General features: G+C 44.4%; 1 protein-coding gene across 2 annotated transcripts in view; it reads right to left on the reverse strand.

Annotated features, from left to right (window-relative positions):
- The window catches only part of PEBP4 (phosphatidylethanolamine binding protein 4), a 209,446-nt gene that overhangs the window by 84,663 nt on the left and 104,149 nt on the right, over window positions 1–20,634 (reverse strand). For both annotated transcript variants that reach the window (XM_029937600.1, XM_029937609.1), the window contains exon 4: window positions 10,772–10,870. In XM_029937600.1, the coding sequence (XP_029793460.1) occupies window positions 10,772–10,870 (99 nt within the window). The remainder of the gene's footprint in view (window positions 1–10,771; window positions 10,871–20,634) is intronic.

Consider the following 20,634-nt stretch of genomic DNA (forward strand, 5'->3'; position numbering starts at 1 on the left):
TGGAGTCCTGTGGTGTGTTGCCAGGGACCACCATTTAGGTTGACATTAGTCCCCACTCTTCAGGAACTGTTAACAAGCCACAAACCCACCTACCACAATAGTCATCAAAGCCATATTTCTCCCCCTTGCCTACGAGGTTACCAAGATTAACTTGGTCTAACGCCTTGGTTAGTCAAGCTGTGCTGTGGGCCTCCTCCTGGTCCACTGGATCGGTGCTCTTATCAGCAAGGAAATCTGAGTGGTGAGGTGCGACTTGTTTTTAGTGACCCTATGCTGACTCCCAGTGTTTACTGTTTTCTATGTTGTTTCAGACCATCTGTTTATCAAATGGTTATGGAATTTTGATGTGGATTGATACCACACTCACCAGCTTAAATTTGGGAATTTACATTTTCCTCTCCTATTTCTGGAAATGCCTTTCTAATCATAAATCCAAGTTCCTTCTGGGCTTTGAAGGTGTTAACTCATGAGATACTAACTTGTGCAAAGCAAGGAAGTGTTTACAGGTTGAAGACAGGGTTCCTAGGGAGAGGGACAGAACAAGAATGGTTCACAGAGGCCGGAGCCACACAGAAGGTGTAAGTTACCACAAGCAGCTCAGCAGGAACACCACGGGTGCTGGCGGGGCTGGCAGGGGCCACATCCTCAGAATGGGGGTTGGGGGGGCAGGCAGAGGCAACATCCACACAGGTCTTAATTAACATGTGGTCTAGAAAGGACTGTGTCCTGAGATACTGAGGCATCACCAAAGGGCTTCAACCAGGGAAGTAACATCATCTTATTTCGATTTTAGAAAAATAGATACTTTTGGAGGAGGTAGGGTTATAGGAGGGGGACCAGTTAGTAGACTTTTGCAATAACCATCTAGAGAGAAGTGATAAGGGCTTTAATTAACTCAAGTTTCTTGGCTTTTTGGTTTATGATTCTTCTTTTTTCCTATCCCATTCAAATGTCTGAGCTTTTAGTTATTCTGTTCCTTTTCCAGAATGTAGTCTCTGGTATCCTCTGACTTTTCCTGGCCTGCTCACAACTGAAGGCCGGCTCAACTTGTATCTCCACTGTGAAGTCATCATAGAGTGATGCCACCCTATCTATCCATCCATCCTCCTACCCAATCACAATCCATCCACCCACCCACCCATCCATCCATCCTTCCTTCATTCTCATATTCATTCCTTCATGCCTTCATGCCATCAATAATAATTATTCTATCAACACTTGCTATGGGCCTTCTATGTTCCCGGCACCATGCTAAGTGCTGGGGATATAATAAGATACAATCCTACTCTCTAGGAACTCATGGTCTAATCAGGAAAAGAGACTCACAAATAAAAACAAATGAAAGAAGGACAAAACTGGAGGTATCAGTTTTATCTCTCCCTTCTCTTGAAGGGAGAACAGATGCTCACTGCAAAGGGGAAGGGAAAGCGCTCTGAACTTGTATAGTTCTCTGAGCCTCAAGAGTCCAGTTAGAGTTGACACTATACCCATGAGTTCTACTCTCCATTTCCTGTATGTTAGCCTTGTCCTTCCAACTGAATAGCAGGAAAAAATTAACATTTTAAATTCTTCTAACATTTATTTATTAAAAATCTGTCTCTCTGTCTATTGTCTATTATTATTATTTAAAAGACACAGTGCTGAGCACAGTGCACATTAAATGGTTGGTCCCAGCACTTCACTGTCAAGTCCTATGCCTGCATCGTCTTTTCCCCTTATGGTCTTTTAACTGGTAACCACATGGACAGTCCATTCCCCTGGCCAGGCCTTGCCCTATCTCTTGAAGGTGACATATGCTCCTAACTTTCTAAGCTTCCTATGGAGGACCTAGGGTGAGAGCAGACGGCAGCAGTGGAGAACCGGCACGTAAGTAGCATCTACTACGTGGCAGGCGCCGTGTTGCTCTCCTCTACACATTCTCTCTCAAGTCTTTGCAGTGTTCCTGCAAGGTTGATGGTAGTGTCCTCTTTTACAGGGGAGGGAACAGACTCAGGGAGGTAAATAATTTGCCTTCCCAATAAGTCAGAGAATCTACCTCTTGGGTGTATGCTGCACTGCAAGGCCCAGAGTCAGGGCTGTGCTATGGCTGAGGCAGATGTGGCCAAAAGCAGAGGCTGAGGGCCCGACACCTCAAACCCCACTGCTCACCCCAGCACTCCCAGCAGCCATAGCTGGCCCTGACATAAGCTGTCACGTGGGCGTAGAGCCCACCCAAACTCTGGGGAGGCCGTATGGCGTCATGACCACAAGGCCCGACCCGCCACTGCTAGCTGTGCCACCGTGGACAAGTTGAGCAGCCCCTCTTCTTTTTGTCTTTATTACCTTCCTTTAGGGCTTTTGTTAAGCTATTTAAATGAGATATTCATGTGCCCAGAATCACATGCTAAGTGTGCAAATGTTTTTTCTTATTTTCTTTCTTCCTCTGCTCATCTCCCTTTCTACTCTTCCTTCTTTAATTATTATTGCTGTTGTAAATGTGTTCTATGAATAGAAGCTATAAGAAGGGTGTCGCTAGCCAGGAGAGGAAATACGCAAGTGGAAACATCTTACAGGTCATCTGCTCTAACCTTCCACGCGGTGGGGGAATTCCCTGGGTTACCCGTGAATAAGTACTTTCAGCAAGAAGTTCCCTCCTCTGTGGAGTATATGCTCAGTTCTTAGGCATTTCAAATTCTTAGAAAGTTCTTTCTTATATGGAGCCAAAATTTACTTCCATGTAAATTTCCCCCATCGGTTCTAATTCTGCCTGGTGGGGCACAGCAGGGTCTCCCTTGTTTTCCAAGTTTGAATGAAATCTTCAGAAAATCTGTAAAGACAGTTCTTGTGTCTTCCCTCCCTCTTCTGCAGGCTAACCATCCCGCCTCTTTCGGGTCCTGCTCACCTGACACTGTTTACAGAGTCTCACTGTTCTGGCTGCTTTCCTCATGCTGCTCACTCTCTTTCTTAACACAGTGTGGCCACAATAGAAGATGTTCTTCCAGGTGTGGTATAAACAGTGCACACTAATAGAACTTGCCAGAAATCAAGGAAGGATCACTCTTTTGAATGTGCTGCCACCATGCCCCTTTGTCTCTTCTTAAGCGCCTGTGCTTAGGGGACTGAGGCCAGTGGACAGTGACAAGCCCAGGTTGCTGGTGTCAGGGCAGGGTGTCCATCTCAATCCTGTCCACTTTACAGCATGGCCATGAAGGGTAGCCAGGGCGTCACCCTCTGTGCCCGTCAGAGCTGAGCTCAGAGTCGGGTGAGCAAGACTGTGCTGTTCCCTTTGGGGGTGTCTATGGGTGTGTGTGTGTGAGCGAGGTGTGTATGTATGAGTGTGAGCTTGTGTGTCACAGGGTTGGGTGGGGGAGAGATGGAGAGAGAGGTGGAGAGAGAGATGGAAAGAGAGAGATGGAGAGAGAGAGAGAATTTTCTGCCTGATCCAGGAATTCTCCTGGATGGCAGAATTGGTTTCCATAACGACTTTCTGATATAAACATATTTGATAAAAATAAGTTAACAGTGGAGCTGTGGTGGAGCACAGATTCTCAGAGTGCTGAGAGAGAGAGAGAGAGAGAGAGAGGAGAGTGCAAGAGGGAGAGAGAGAGAGCACACAAGCTCTTCGAAGAACAGTACTTTTCCTTTTTTTTCCCACCCTCCTGGTCAGCCTCTCTATACATAGTTTCCATAAATGAACTAAAAAGCTTTGTTGACCATGTTCCTGTATATACTGGCCCCTTTACCGCTTGTACACATTATATTCATATTTTCTCTCTCTCTCTCTTTCTCCTTACTTACCTGAAGCACTACAGTATGTATGGGATAATATGATAAATTCATTTCCAATTCACTGCATTATCCCTTGAATATTTTAATGACTCATTGAATGGAGTAAAAAAAGCTATTTCAAATGAACAATTATGCTGCATTAGTCTGAGGGCTGATTATATTTAAACACTGCTCACATGGATAACAGGACACAGCGACCTCAGCATACGAGAGCTAATTTGGCTCTTATCTCCAAATAATTTTACACCACAAATTACCATGAAAACCTAAAGGGCTTTAAAAACATTCATCAAAAGATAATATTCCACTTTGTAGCAACATTTTATTTAAATTATTTTGAATGGGAACGAAGGCATCTCTGGGGTGGGACAATGACAGCAAGGTGGGGACTGTGAGTGATAAGGAAATGCTGGGGGGGTGCTGGCTTGTGTTAAAAATAAAAATGGAAGGTGTCAGGGAAGAAGTGCAGTCCTGATGGGGGCGGGAAGCTCACTGTAGGCCTGCCTGTTACTTGTAGCCCAGCCCCTTGTCCTGGCTGTGGCCTGGTGGGGGTGGGGAGCACAGGGCAGTTCCCAGAGACTGAATCATGGGACTGACCTCCACTCCTCCAACTACTACTGCCTCCAACAAAGCAAATCCTGGTCAGGTCAGATTCTCCAGGCTGGCCTGAATCCACTTTCAGTCTTCAAAGGCAAAAGGATGAGCTGTTTTTACTGCAAGGTCTGTGTCATTGTCTAGGATTGTTACATTGCAAGGCATGAGTCCAAGAGCCTAAGGGAAGTTCCTCAATTATAAGTGGCTGCTATGGTCAGATCTCCAAGTTGGGGGTCACAGGGGAGAGAATCACATTTACCAAGGTCCTACTATTCTGTCCAGTTTCAGGAGCCTTAATCTCCTTAAACACTGGGAAAGAGATATTATTATCATACCCATTTTAATGATGAAGAAACTGAGGCCTAGAAATTCCCAACTGGATGTGGGGGAGCCTGGAGGCTCCCCTGGTTCATCTGACCCAAAAGTACAGGCTCTTTCCCTGTCCCTTCGGGTTGGCCATGTACAAGTTTACTTTATCACCAGAGCCCCCTGTACTGTCCCCATCACCAAATGTTCTTTATGGCCCTTAGATCTTAAAAGAGCCTAAGCCATGTCTTGCAGGTGTTTATTACTTAAATTAATGTACTCTCACAGTACAGGGCAAAGCACACATGGACACGTGCACTAATATCAGCAGCAAAACGAAAAATATAGGTTTAAAGAAAGTAACTAATTAATCCCATTTCCTTGGTTTGATCTCTTCATTGGAACCTATGGTCCTGATGAAGATTGTCTATTCCTCTTCTGTTCATTATCATTAACTTGCTTCTGAGTACATATATTTGGAATTGGAATATATATAATATCAGAATACATATATAAGATTCTGATACTATGCACACGTGCACACACACACACACACACACACACACACAGAATATATTCAAATTTCTACAGGATCTGCTGCTCTGTTGGTTAGGAGCAGGATAAATTTGCCGTTTTCTATAGTGCCTCTCTCTGGGGAGGCTTCCCCTCTTTGCATATGTAATTTCCTTTTCCTATCTCAGCCCTGAAGCCTAAGGATTTATGTCAGTTAGACAAGAAGCTGCAGTCTCAGAGAGGTCAAGTAGGTTGCCTGAGATCACTCAGTAGTGGGGTCGACAGTTGAGGCAGAAGTGTGCTGGCCTGTGCTAACCCATCCCCGGAAGGCTCGGGGTAAGATCCTTGCCCCGTTTACTTGGTTTTCCATGTGTCTTATTCCCTGAACACACTTAGAGCTCCTTTAGAGGACAAGCTCTCATTATGGAAAAAGTCAACCCTATAGAAAAGTAGACAGAATAACGGACCCTTAGAAGTCCTTTTAATTCTATCCAGAATTGGATGTGCTTACAGCTGCCAGGGTTGAGGGCCACTGAATGAAAGGGAACATGAACTTGCCAGTTTCCTTTTTTCTTAAAACAAAAAAGATATTCAGGGCAAATTTTAGAATCATTGACGGTTTCTAGGAAGATTTTCTTTTTTGGAAGAAAAAAGGTACTCTTGTCTCCTTAATTGTTCTTAGTGTTCTTTGTCACCAATCATGATATTCTTTGTGGAAGGTATTAATATACCATCTTCCTGTGTTCAATATTCTCATTAACAATAAAATGTCTAATGAAAATATCTGCATGAAAAGCCCTGAGCACTAATTTCAGAGACAAATAGAAGATGAACCAATAAGCTTTTCTTCTGAAATGAATGATGCAAATTAATTGATATCTTAATTAGGCTTTAGCATGAAGATTATTAGTTAGATTGACTCAGAACTCAAAAACATCTTAAAGGAAAAGCTGAGAACATGGCACTGATGGGAGAGAGACGTTATGTGTCAATGTTCTGTTGGAAATCTTTTGTTCAGTCAGAGATTTTCCAAAGAGGTGGTGGAGAAGGACAACATGCTCTTTGCAGCAGTCCCTGCTGGCCCTAGTCTGGCCAGGTCTGAGGACTGGAGTCTAGTCTATCCCCAAAGTGACAGAAATACACGGCCAAGGGAAGTTCCACCCTGAGACAGCCTCTGTGCCTCAGCCTCCTTCCTCTGCTTCACTAGAGTAGAAGCCCATGGAAGGCAAAGACTTGCCCTGCCGTGTTTGCATCTCTATCCCCAGTGTCCATGCGGTGCCTGACTCAGGAGCAAGAAGGGTAATGTCGTAGCCAACAACTCTATACAGCTGGCTATATGTTCCGGGTCCTGTTCTAAGCCCTTTACTTAAAAGAACTTATCTGAGGGGTGCCTGGGTGGCTCAGTCAGTTAAGTGTCCAACTTCCGCTCGGGTCACGATCTTACAGTCAGTGGGTTCGAGCCTCACATCGGGCTCTGTGCTGACAGCTCAGAGCCTGGAGCCTGCGTCAGATTCTGTGTCTCCCTGTCTCTCTGCCCCTCCCCCGCTTGTGCTCTGTCTCTGTCTCTCAAAAATAAAAAAATGTAAAAAAAAATTTAAAAGATTTCATCTGAACTTCATAACAACAGAGTGAGGAGGCAGGGACTATTGGTATCCCCACTTTTCAAGTGAGCATATTGAGACACAGGTTGAGTGCCTTGCCCCCCAGGATCACATAGCTATAGTGGTGGATTCAGATTGGAGCCCAGCAGTCTGGCCCCAGAGTCTTTGCCTTTATGCCTGCAAATAATGGTCAATCCATATTTGTTGAATTAAGTGAACAAACAGTAACATGAATGCCTGGTTCCTCCTGGTAGACTTTTTTTGTACAAGTTGTCCACGGGTCCAGAGCTTTATCGCACTCTACAGTAGATGCTTGCCAGCCTCTCTTTTGGGCGGGGAGCTGCAGATGTTTCCTGCTATTTTCCCTGGACAGATGGCCCCCAAATTGTCTTTACTGAGGGGCTCCCGTGGCTGTGGCCCACCCACCACAAAGTTAGGTCTGGGCCCCTAATATCAAGGCCAGCCTGGTTTTCACCTCTACAGTAACTGCAAATCTAAGGACTATTGTCACTTTATGTCTATAGTGACTTTATGGTGTGCCTTACTACTGAGGCCACTTACTGCTGAGGGTAATGATAGTATATAGGGCTTACTTTTTAGTTTTTTATTTGAGAGGGAGAGAGCATGAGCAGGGGAGGGGGCAGAGGGAAAGAGAGAGAATCTTTATGTCTATAAAGGTTTATATCTATCTATCTATCCATAATTTTTAGATGAAGAGAGAGCATGAGTGAGGGAGGGGCAGAGAGAGAGGGAGAGAGAATCCTAAGCAGGCTCCAAGCTCAGTGCAGAGCCCATTGTGGGGCTTGATCCCGCAAATGTGAGATCATGACCTGAACTGATATTAAGAGTTGGGTGCTCAACTGACCAAGCCACCCACATACCCCATAGAGTTTACATTTAACCCAGCATATTAAGGGTGAGAATTCCTGAAGGGTTTGGAATGCTTACCAGGTGTATTTGATTTCAAGATAGCAGTCTTCAGGGAGGTTCCCTAGAAGCATCTGTCCATAAGAGGGAACCCTAAGAGAGCCCTGGAATGTAGGGGAACCATGGACATTATGTTTTCCATCTTACAGAGAGGGCAAGGTGGTGTGTCTCTTGCCCCAATGGAGTAGATGGGAGAGATACAGTGTGAACCAGACCACGTGGTAGGGCAGGAAGGGTGTGCAGTTTGGAGTTGGGGGCCTTGGACTAAAGACCCACCTCTAGGACCCACTAGCTGAAAGACTGCATCATCCAACCCCTCCAGGCTTTGCTTTCCCACCTATAAAATGGGGAGAATGCCTAGTTCACAAAATGGTTGTGGGGATCAAAAGGAAGTGTCAAAAGTGATTGTCACTTGAAAACTACTCCCAGATGGGTGATAAAATGATCAAGGCATTCCAACCCTGAACTCTGTGGTCGTCCTTCAATTGGCTAAACTTCTGGAGACCTGTTAAATGTGTATACCTTGTTCTCACCAGACTGACAGAGGTGGTGCCTGGGAATCTGCATTGCAACACGCTCACCAGTGGATTTGAACATGTTGTAATGTCTGAGACCTACTCAGCCTTGGCTAACACAAAGGAAGCGCTACTGCGCTTGATTAGAGCCTTCCCCCCCCCTTTTTTTTTTTTTTGCTGAGGGCCACAGCCCGAGACCTAACTGAGCCTGGTTTTATACTTGGCCATGCAGCTGGAGGAACCTGGGGGCTGGTGGGCAGGCAGAGTGGACACAGCTGATGAGAGCTGCTGCTTCCTGCTGGATGCTCAGAACAGGGAAAGTGGGTGACAATGTGCCTGAAACCCAAGCCTCCTCCGGTCTGAGTGGGGAAGCTGGGGGCCACATCCGGGCAGGTGGCCCTGCTAAGCTCTGCAGCTTAGCAGTCTTGCCGGACAGCTGTCACCTGCCACCTGCTCTGCTTCTCAGCTGTGATGCTGAGAACGAGAACCCGTGTCTGCCCCACGAGTCTTTTGTGAGAGAACGGTCCAGAGGGCATGCTGGGGTGAGAGCATGGGCGGGAGGTGGGGGGGCCTCAGGCTTGGAAGAGAGGCAGTCTTATGGCCCCAAGGTGCCCATCCACCACAGCTTCTGAAATCTGCCTCGGAACTGCCCAGGAGGATCCTCTTACGGACAGCCTGGTGCGTGAAGAGCTGCACTACATGCGTTGTGTCCAGAGCAGTACTCTTTTCTTGAGAGTTTCTCCCCTTTATGACTGCCTGGGGATCCCAAGTATGGAAAATGGCCATGCTCCAGATTGGGGCAGGATCCAGTGCTTTTCTCTTTTGTGCCCTCAGCTCCACTCCCTGTCTCAAGGGGCATGGAAATCCCCCAGCTCTGCCTCTTTGCATGTTTGTGGTGTTTCCATGGCTCTTCACCAGGCTGAGGGGTGCTTGGCCGGAGGAAGTGTGTTGAAGCAATGCCCCTACTTTCCCTCAGGAGCCTGGCTCAGGCACTGTCCAAGAAGCTGCTACTGGAAGCCTCCCTGGAGGGGGCCCCTCCAAGGCCAGCTGTCACCAGGACAGCCTCTGAGGATGGGCTGATGACCTAAGCACCCCGGGAGGGGCCTGTGGTCACGAGGCAGGGGTTGGTTGACAGGATAGCTTCCCTCCCACTGTAGGGCTGTGAGAGCCCCTGCCTTGCTCAGGAGAATCAATGGCTAGTTAACAGATACACCTTCCTCTGCCCCACGGCGGAGGAAGGAAAAACACGAACTCCTTACATTTGTGGTACTCTCTGTTTTCCAAAGTGCTTCAGTATATTCTCTCGTTGGATTGTTGTGACAACCACATAGAAGAGTAACATGGCTCCTATCTTACAGATAAATGCCCAGAGGGACTCCAAGTGACTACACAGAGATGGTGGATTTGGGAACCAGTCAAACCTAGATATAGACTTAAGTCTTTTAGTTCTGGGTTTCCACTATATATATATATATAGTTTATTTTGATTTATTTTGAGAGAGAGAAACAGAGAGAACAAGTGAGGGAGGGACAGAAAGAGAGAGGGAGAGAGAGACTCACAAGCAGACTCCATGCTGCCAGCACAGAGCCAGACCTGGGGCTTGAACTCAAAAACTGCGAGATCATAACATGAGCCAGAACCAAGAATCGTATGCTTAACCGACTGAACCCCCCAGGTGCCCCTGGGTTCCCACTATCTTATGGCTTGATGACTATGCAAAGGCCATCAGATGCATGAATGGCTGAAGCTAGCGTGGATTTTCCCAAAGTGTGTGGCCAGGTGCTCATGAACAAAAGATTCACTAGGCCAGTGAGGTTGGAAAATAAATGCAGATCACATAGTACACATTAGAATATTAAAAACAGCAAAAAACCCATCAGTGAGGAATGGGATTAATACACTGTAACCTGGAGTCTCCAAAACTTGTTTGGCAATAGAGCCTTTTCCCCTCCCCCCCACCCATAATGCCCGTTACCAACCCTCCAGATCTGTGTTTCTCAGACCTACTCCAGAGAGGATGAGCCAGACTCCCTCACTATTATGTGATGGCTACGGGACACAGATGAGGGGAGGCCACTTGCTTCTGTACAAAGAAGAGGAAACTGGCCCTCAGCCCATGAGGAGGAGGAGCTCCTACAGGGCTCTCCCTGACTGGCTCTGCCACCCTGACCGCAGGGAATTACCTCTGTGCCTCCCAGTCCAGGCCCCTGGGAGAGGTGCTGGAACCAACCGCTAAATTTTTGGAAAATTTGCGAGTTAACCGTTATATCATCAGTAACTTGAGATTGGCCATGGTGGAAGTATTTATACTCTAAAAATCAGCAAACACTACAAGTTGGGGCTCTCCCTACCTGGTTTGCCTGTGCATCACTGATCCTGGACATTTTTCAACAGTATTTGAAAACCTGGAAGGGGCTGTGACAGCTGAGTGTAGGGGGACAACCTGAGTTCTCAGCCCTCCTGAGTGAGAGCTGAGAACTGCACAGAATGGTAATCTTCTAGCTATAAGCCCAAATGAATCTGAGAGGACCCTCTGGCCTGCTTACCTTGATATCTGTTACCAGCCAATGTCTCCAGAATTGAGCTTTGGGTGAAGACCTGCTAGGGGCATCAGGGTCCACCATCACCAGGATGTAGGTTGCACCCTGTAACAGATGTATCAAGAAGAAATGTAGCACCACGACTAGAATTCTGACAGGAAAGCTGCAAGGCGCAGACTCTCCTTTTATCTCTGTTCCAGCCAAGAGTGGCTGACCAACCCCTACAGCTCCCTACCCATCCATCCTCTTTCTCATGGCATTCCTCTTGTGTCACGTGTTGACTCTCAAAGAAATGAAATCTATTAAGTAGATAGTTGAAAAGCTTGGCCTTCCCTTTATGAAGAAGAATAAATCAAACAAGCATATGTACAAAGCATCCAGAAGTCCCTAGCATCATGCTAGGTCCTGTGATGGAAACAAACAAACAAAAATTTTTTAATGTTTATTTTTGAGAGAGAGAGAGAGACAGAGTACGAGCAGGGGAGGGGCAGAGAGAGAGGGAGACACAGAATCCAAAGCAGGCTCCAGGCTCTGAGCTGTCAGCACAGAGCCCAACATGGGGTTCAAACTCACAGACCATGAGATCATGACCTGAGCTGAAGTCAGACACTTAACTGACTGAGCCACCCAGGTGCCCCTGGAAACAGAAATTTAAAACTGGGCTTCTGCTCTTGAGAAGTTTGTAGTATAGTTGGAGCAACTTACCTCTTAATTCAGCAAACACAGGAGAACTTAGTCTGTGTCAGGAACTATACTGATTGCAAGGAATACTAGAATTCATTCATCCCTTCAACAAGCATTTTCTGAACACCTACTATGTGCCAGAAGTCATTCCACAGGGTAGGCATCCAACAGAGAAGAAGATAGTGTGAGCCATGCTTTCAGGAAGCTTTTATTCTAGGTAAGATACACAGATTTTCTTTTAACTCAAAAAACAAACCAAAACCACAAGGAAATGTCCAATTGTGATTAGTACTATGATTAAAATAAAATAGGATGGGATGAGAGGGAGCATGTGTTCCAAGAAGAGTAAATAGCTGTTACAAAGGCTTTCAGATGGGAAAAAGCAAGAGTTTGAGGAACAGGAAAAATACCATGTGGGGGGCACCTGAGTGGCTTAGTCGGTTGAGCATCTGACTTTGGCTCAGGTTGTGATCTGGTGGTTTGTGACTTCGAGCCCCACATTGGGTTCTGTGCTGACAGCTCAGAGCCTGGAGCCTGCTTCTGATTCTGTGTCTCCCTCTCTCTGCCCCTCCCCTACTCATGCTCTGTCTCTGTCTCTCTCAAAAATAAACATTAAAAAAATAAGAAAAATCATATGGTTAGGAGCAAGCAAGGAGGAGACTGCACAGGCAGGTTTGGAGAGGTGGTTGGGAGCCAGGCCACAGAAGGCTTGGTAGGCCTTGGTAGGGTGGGGAGAAGGGTTTTATTCTAAGTGGAGGGCAGAACCAATGGAAGGTTTTAGCCAGGAGAGTGATACACTCTGATTTATGTTTTTCTTTTTTTTAAAAAAACTTTTAAATGTTTATTTGTTTTCGAGAGAGCAAGAGACAGAGCATGAGCCAGGGAGGGGCAGAGAGAGAGGGAGACACAGAATCCAAAGCAGGCTCCAGGCTCAGAGCTGTCAGCACAGAGCCAGATGCTGGGCTCGAACTCACAAGTCCTCTAAGATCATGACCGGAGCTGAAGTCAGACACAGGACTGAGCCACCCAGGTGCCCCTGACTTATGTTTTTCAGACTGTTTGGGTGGCTGGGTGAAGAATGAATGGTAAGCAGGAAGTAAGAAAGGAAGCGAGAAGGCCAGTCAGGAGGCTGTTGTCTTAGTAAAGTGAAGGATGGTGGTATATTGGCCTAGAATGGTAGCAATGGAGATAGAAACAAGTAGATAGATTGGGGAAGTGTTTTTAGATAGAATTGATGAAATCTGGATGGATGGGACAGTGGGGTAGTAGAGAGTAGGGGAAGAGAATTTGAGGGTGTCTCCTGAGTTTTTGGCTTGAGCAACTGGGTGAATGGTGCCATTTAGTGACATAGAAGACTTGGTAAGGAGATTGGAAATGCTTCTAAAAAGATAATCAAGTGTATAAGTCCAAGTCTGGAGGAGAGATCAGGAGTAGATCTGTAAGTTTTGGAGTCATTGACATATAGATGGTCCTTAAACCCATAGAATAATGAGATTCTTCATGGATAGGTTAGACATAGAGCAGAAAAGAAGTCTTCAGACTGGATTCTAGAACAGCTAATATTTAGAAAAGGAGAAAATCTACCAAAAGAGACTGTGAAGCCGGGGGGGGGGGGCGCACACCTGAAGAGCAGGGATCATGAACACTGAGCCAGAAAGGGTTTCCACAAGGAGGAGGTGGTCACTTGTGTCCAATGTTGCTGAAAGGTAGGGCAAGATGAGGACACAGATGTGACAATGTGATTGGACAATGTGGGAACACTGTTAACTTGGCAAGACCAGTTTTGGTGCAGTAGAAAGGACTGAGTTTTGATTGGAATAGGTGGTGATGAGACGCGAGATGAGGAATCGGCAATAGTAAAGATAAAGAAATTTTAGTGTGAAGGTCGAGTGAGACATGGAGTGACTATTAGTAGATGGGAAGGAAGAGTCAAGAGATTTTTTAAAACTGTTTTTCATTATTTTTTAGCAGACAGATGACAGTCAGGCATGTCTGCAGGCCGTGGAAATGATCCAGAAGAAAGGGAGATCTAGATGACAGAGAGGAAAAGGGGATCATTGCAAGAACCAAGACTCTGGAAAGGTGGGTGGGGACAGGATCTAGAGCAAGTGTGGAGGGACTGGCCTCTTGCCGGAGCCGCTCAAACTGCCCGCAGTTTGAAGAACTGACGACACCGAGATTCGTTGCAGAGGCTTTTATTGGCCACTTCTTTCTTTCTTCTTCTTCCCCCTCCCCGCTGCTTGCTCCCCCATATATACCTGCCGCCCAGGCTGCGAGGCAGCTCATGATAGGCTGGCAGAGGCAGGGCTGACCCATTCCATGGCCTCGCATTGGTCGCTCACTCATTGCGGTTTCTGGCCGGGGGTGGGGGTGGGGGTGGGGGTGGGGGGGCGGGAGCACTAGAGGCCGGCAGGCCGTACCTCGCCATGTGCTCGGGCAGGGTGCCAAGGCGCCATCTTGCATCCGCCTCCTACAGCCTCTGGTAGACACAGAGGATACAGGTTCAGATGCAAAGGAATTGGAAAATGTGATGGTGAGGAATGGGAAAATTGTCTTCTGATTACTTCTATTTTCTCAGTGGCTTAGAGGCAAGGTCATCGGGGGTACAGAGATCACAGGAGTTTTGTGGATGAGGAAGATGGTGTGAAATAGCCATTTTGGAAAGTGAAAAACGGACTATACCATAGGTCTGTAGTAAGGTTACTGGGTAATATTACATTCCACATCTGTGTGCTTTTAACTGTTCAAGTGCAGTTGAGAAATAAGTGGTAGGCAGGTTTCACTTGGATAGGGACTCAGACTGGTCAGGACTCGGGATGAGAAAGGAGTGGGAGAGTAAAATGTGAGTAAGGTAAATAGAGCAGGGCTGGGGCTCCTCTTGATCTGAAGGGAGAGACAGACACAGACATAGCTGTAGAACAGCATGCAAGTGCTTGAGTAGAGGAGCATTTACCAATTACTAAGGAAGCACAGAGGAGGGAGCCTAAGCCTCTCTATCTCAGAAGTCCAGGTGGCCTTCACAGAGTTGTCTTCTTTTAGAAAGTTTTTATTTATTTACTTAGAGAGGGAGAGAGGCAGAGAGTGAGAATCCCCAGCAGGCTCTGCACGACAAGCACTGGGCCTGATGTGGGGATTGAACTCACAAACCAGGAGATCATGACCTGAGCCCAAATCAAGAGTTAGATGTTTAACTGATTGAGCCACTCAGGTGCCCCAAGTTGTCATTTGAACTTGATCTTGAAGAATGAGCAGGTAAAGGGTCAGGAAAACAACCCTGTAGACAAAGGGAAGGGTCTGTGCAAAGGCATGAGGATGTTTAGGGAATGGCAAGAATCTCGGTGTGCTGGGACAGAGGACATCTGGAAAGGAATGGTAGGTGACAAAGCTGAAAGGTTACTGGGACAAGATAATAGAGAGCCTCACATATCCTAAGTTGTTTAGAATTTGTTTTGCAACAGGACCCTTTGAAACTATTTGAATAGACGACTGATATGATTAAATCTATGCTTTGGGGAGGCACATGGTAACGCTGAGTGAAAAACTGACAGAGAGAGAAAAGAAAAAGACAACTGGGATACCCTGAAGAGAGACTGCAAGAGCTTAAAAATGAGAGTGGTAGTAATAGGGGCGCCTGGGTGGCTCAGTCGGTTAAGCCTCCGGCTTCGGCTCAGGTCAGATCTCACGTTCGTGGGTTCGAGCCCCACGTCAGGCTCTGTGCTGACAGCTGGCTCAGAGCCTGGAGCCTGCTTCCAGTTCTGTGTCTCCTTCTCTCTCTACCCCTCCCCCTCTCATGCTTTGTCTCTCTCTGTATCAAAAATAAATAAAACATTAAAAAAATTTAAAAAAAATGAGAGTGGTAGTAATAAAGATAGAAAGAGGCATTTGTATTGTCCCATCAACAGTGTGACGTGATTGGATAGGGCAGATAGAGGAGAGGGAGATGTCCAGGATGACCCTGACAGTCTATCGTGGGCAACTAGCTGACAAGGGTGCCAGGAATAACAAATTTGGGAGACAGGGAGCTTGGTGTTAAAACATGCAGGCAGAGACATCACTGATATGGAGCTCTGAGGCTGGAGCTCTCTCAAGACTAAGCATGTGAGTAGTGGGCATGAGGATGGATGAGACTGTCAGGGAGAATTGGTTCAGTGAGAACAGAAGAATGGGTAGGGCGGAACTGGGGACCCTGAGGGGTGGGGCTGTTGAAGAAGGACTGGGGTGAAATCAATGTAACAGAGCCATCTGGGGGGAGAGGACCACAAGCAGTGTGGGCTCTGACAATTGGGGGATCACTGGCAACTTGCCAAAGAGTAGGTTAGAGATAAAAACACTGTTGAATGTTAAAATCCAAAAGAGTCGCTGAACCACATATTAGATGCTACAGAAAATTAAATTAGAGAATTTGAAGATAAAGCCCAAGGAAATTCTAAGAACTCAGAAGAAAAGGATAATCAAATAAAAATATTAGGGGGAAAGTAGGATCATATTCCAAGGAACCCATGTGTGTGTGTGTGTGTGTGTGTGTCCGATTAAATGGAATTTTAGAAGGAAAAACTGTATAACTGATACTTCCAAGAATAGGTTTTAGCCAAAGCAATAATTAAATAAAGCAAAACAAAGTGTAAATACTGTAAAAGAAATAAAAACATCTATCCTCTGTCTTTTATTATTATTATTTTTTTTTGCAAGTGACATGACTGCTTACATGAGAAATTTAAAAGAATCAGTTGAAAACAATTAGAAACTAAACTCCGGAGTGAGTTGTTATGACATGCACATTAAATCAGTATTCATAAATAATGGTCAGAAAATTACTTTTAATAACTGTAATAAAAACTATAAAATATTTAGGAATAAACTTGATGAAAAATCCAAGACTTAGACAAAGAAACCAAAGCACTACTGATATGCATAAAAATAAAACTTGAATAGATATGAAGACATGTTATGCTTTTAAATTAAAATAATCATTTGCTTGAGGCGCATGGGTGGCTCAGTTGGTTGGGGGTCTGACTCTTGGTTTCAGCTCAGGTCATGATCTCATGGTTGTGAGATTGAACCCCACATTGGGCTCTATACTGGGCATGGAGCCTGCTTGGGATTCTCTCTCCCTCTTCTTCTGCCCCTCCACCTCCTGCACATGTGCTGCACCCCCCACTCCCACCCCAAGAAAAGGAAAAAACAGGAATGATCATTTGCCAATGTGTCAATATCCTTCAATTAATTAGCTAATTTAATACAATTCCAATCAAAATCCTAAATAGATGTTTTGGGAACTTCATAGAATAATTCTAAAGTTCAAAATAGAAGGAAAAAAATTAGCCAAAGCAATGTTGAAAAACAGGGAAGTGGTATTGGTTTTGTATATATTAAAATATGTTATAAAGCTACGATAGTTCAAACAATGTAGTGTTGATTAGGAACAAAGAAGCAGAAGAAGCAAAAGAGAAAATCTAGAGAGAAACCCATGTCTTAATATATGTGTATTTAATAAGTGATTGATATTAATATATGATAAAGTTATCAAACAAGTGGAGAAAGGATAGATTATTTTATAAGTGCTACTGAGACAACTGGGCACCATGTGGAATAAACTTCAATCTCTAATCCTCTCATATGCTAAAACATTTCCAGAGTTGTATGTGAAAATGAAAAAAAATCTTTTAAAACTGATTTAATGAAATTTAGTAAATTCATATAATGGAATACTGTTAGAATTAGATCCTTATATTTTAATATGGAAAAATATCTAAAATATACTAGTAAGTGAAATAAGCTGCAGAATAGTGTGAATGATATCATGTAAAATGTGCAGGAAAACTTCATATATCTAACTATATATATATTTATAGATATATTTGCATATGCATAGAAAATGTCTGGAAAAGTACACACCAAACTGTTAACAGTAAATGGCATGAAGGAAAAGATTGATATATTTAACTAGATATAATTTTGAAACTTTTATATGACCAAAAAAAAGGAAGCAAAATAAAATTCAAAGACAATGCTGGCAGAAAATATTTACAAGATCTATGATAAAGGGTTAATATCCTTAATATGTAAAGTACTTTTTAAATCAATAAGAAAAAGAATAATAACCCAATAGAAAAATAGATAAGCAACATGAATAGGCAATTCATAAAATAAGAAATACAAATGATCAACAAACATATGAATACTCAATTTCATTAGTAATCAAAGATATGCAAATTATTTCAAAATCCCATTTTGCCTATAAAATGGACATACGTATTTTTTATGTTTATTCCCAGAGTATGTGGAAACAATGGGTAGGTTACAGAATCTTATGACGAAAATATGATTTAACTGTCTTTGTTAGCCGAAAACATGTATTACACATATATACCCCTCCATGGAAAGAAGACCAGGAAAATCGGAACTGAAATGTTCACTATCTCTAAGTGATGGGATAATTATGAACTATATTCTTCTTTGTGCTTTTCTGCATTTTCCAAAGCTTGTGCAACAAAATGTATTGTTTTTATACACAAAAAAAGAAAAATGATTTGTACTTTAAAAATTATCCTCAAACCCTAGGAATCATCTCTATGGCAGGCTACTTTTCCTTCCCTCTCCCTTCATCACCGCCCCTCCTGATGCCCACCTGCACCTCTCTCACACTGGTGTCTGCTTCTTTAAGTGGTAAACCAGGAGACGGGTCTTTGTGGGTGAGTCCCTGCTGCCCAGTTCTCTCTGAGGTGGTTACATTCTGAGGTTTTACCCTAGATTCCCTCCCAGATAAGCAACCCCATAGCAGACCTCTTCTGAGACTCAGCAGGAGAGGGCTTCCGTGGTGATGGCCTTAAACCTTCTCTCTCAGTGCAATCAGGAGATTTTCAGCCCTTTCAAAGACCCTAATTGCACCAGGTGCTGTCCCAGCTACTCGGGAGGCTGAGGCAGGAGGATTGCTTGAGCCCAGGAGTTCTGGGCTGTGGTGCGCTATGCTGATTGGATGTCTGCACTAGGTTCAGCATCAAATGATGACCTTCTGGAAGTGGGGACCACCCAATTGCCAACAGAATCTCCCTAGCAGATGTTCAACAGAGGTGTGGTGAGGTTCAGCAGATAACCGGGAAACAGGCTATTCAAGAGCATGGCTCATAGCTAGGCTCCTTAGAAGTCTGACTTGGCCCCCTCTTGTTCTCTGACGGTCCTTGGAGCTGACAGGCTGGCATGAGGTGTAATGAATGTAATGGGGTAATGAACTAGTCTCCTGGCACAGGACATTAATGTCTGGCCATGGTGGTCCATCCGTTAGGTGCAGCCTAAAGAGAAGACTGTGCCATCAATACTTTCAACAAAGGATTTGTCTCCAGAGATGGTTGTACTTGCCACATGTCTTCTTGCCTGTGACGAAATGGTTTTGAATGTCGTTGGGGGCGTCACACAGACCTGCCTGCTGCACTGTGGGCTCGGGATCTTAGCTAAGTCTTTCTCCTCTCTGGCTTATTCCTAGAAAAGCGGGGGACTAATAATAGATGGTCTACTCACTTTTAGATCCTCACATCCATTCAGTGGATTCTGAGGTGTCTAGGTATCATGTGAAACTAATCCTGCTTAAATGAGCCAACAGTCCCACTTGGGGGTATTTATCCAAAAGAATTGAAATCAGGGCCTCAAAGAGATGTCTGCACTCCCAGTCAAGATGTGAAAAAAAAACCAAACAAACAACCCTACATGTCTATTGGTGGATGAATGACTAGAGACAATGTAGTCTATATATATAATAGAGTATTATTCAGCCTTAAAAAAGGAGTTCCTGTCATTTGTAACAAAAGGAATGGACTATGGCTAAGTGAAATAAAGCAGTCACTGAAGGACAAATACTGTATGATTCAATTTATATGAGGTATCTAAAATAGTCAAACTCATATAAGTAGAGCAGAACAGTGGTTGCCAGAGTCAGGGGGAGGGGGAAATGGGGAGTTACTGTTCAATGGGTCCAGAGTTGGAGTTTGCAAAATGAATAAGTTCTAGAGATCTGCTCTGAACAACTTTGTGCCTGTAGTTAACAATGCTGTGTTGTATACTAAAGTATACTCTGGTAAACTCTGGTAAAGGGTAGATCTCATGTTCTTCCTGTAATAGAACACAATTAAAAAATAAAAAAGAAGGTAATTCTGCTTGGAGAAAGCAGGACAGAATCAATATCCTTGTCAAACATTCTGCAAATCTCAGAGTTTGATAATATGCTCTATTGGCGAGGCTTTGGGGAAGCCTCCTGCGTCACTGTGGGGAAGCAAAGAAGGAGCAATTTACCTTTAGGCTCAGCAATCCTATTTCTGTGATTTTTTCTCTCTAAAGATATCTGCACATTTATGAAATGACTTGTATGTAAGGTATTCATATCAGTTCCAGACGGGGCTGCACAGTAATAGCAAAAGTGGAAATAACTCAAGTGTCCATCAGTTGGGGATTTGCAAATAAACACTGACACATCCTCACAATGGAATGTTTCATGGCTGTTAAAAACAATGAAGCTTTCTAAGATCTGATATGAAAAAGCCTCCAAGATAAATTAAGTGAAAAAATCAAGAGGCAGAGCAGTGTATCTAGGAGCTTGCTTTTATAGAAGCAAGAAAATAAGATATTTCTTTACAATGGCTTGTATTTGCATACACACACTCTGGAAGGATATGCTATTTTACTATTTATTTATTTTTAATTTTAGAGAGAGAGAGCACGAGCAGGGAGAGGGGCAGGAAAGAGAGGAAGAGAGAGAATCCCAAGCAGGTTGAGTGCAAAGTCTGATGTGGGGGTTGATCCCATGACCCCAGGATCATGACCTGAGCTGAAATCAAGAGTTGGATACTCAACTGATTGAGCCATCCAGGCTTAGGATACTTAAAAAAAAAAAGAATAAAACAACTAATAGAGGACGCGAGTGGTGATGGTAATGGGGCAGGTGAGACAGAGCGATGGGATGGAGGTCTCCTGTACATGCCAGTTCTACCATTTCAAGGTTTGATCCACCATCTGCTTGACCTCTGAACAACATGGGACTGGGGTGGTGACCCCTAAGCAGTTGAAAATCCCTGTATGACTTCTAAGTGCTCCCAAACTTAACAGCCCTCTGTTGACCAGAGGCCTTACTGCTACTGTAAATAACTGGTGAACACATATCTTGTATGTTATATGTATTACATACTGTATTCTTATGA

This window comes from Suricata suricatta, chromosome 1, assembly GCF_006229205.1.
Source record: "Suricata suricatta isolate VVHF042 chromosome 1, meerkat_22Aug2017_6uvM2_HiC, whole genome shotgun sequence".
Classification (NCBI taxonomy): Eukaryota; Metazoa; Chordata; class Mammalia; order Carnivora; family Herpestidae; genus Suricata; species Suricata suricatta.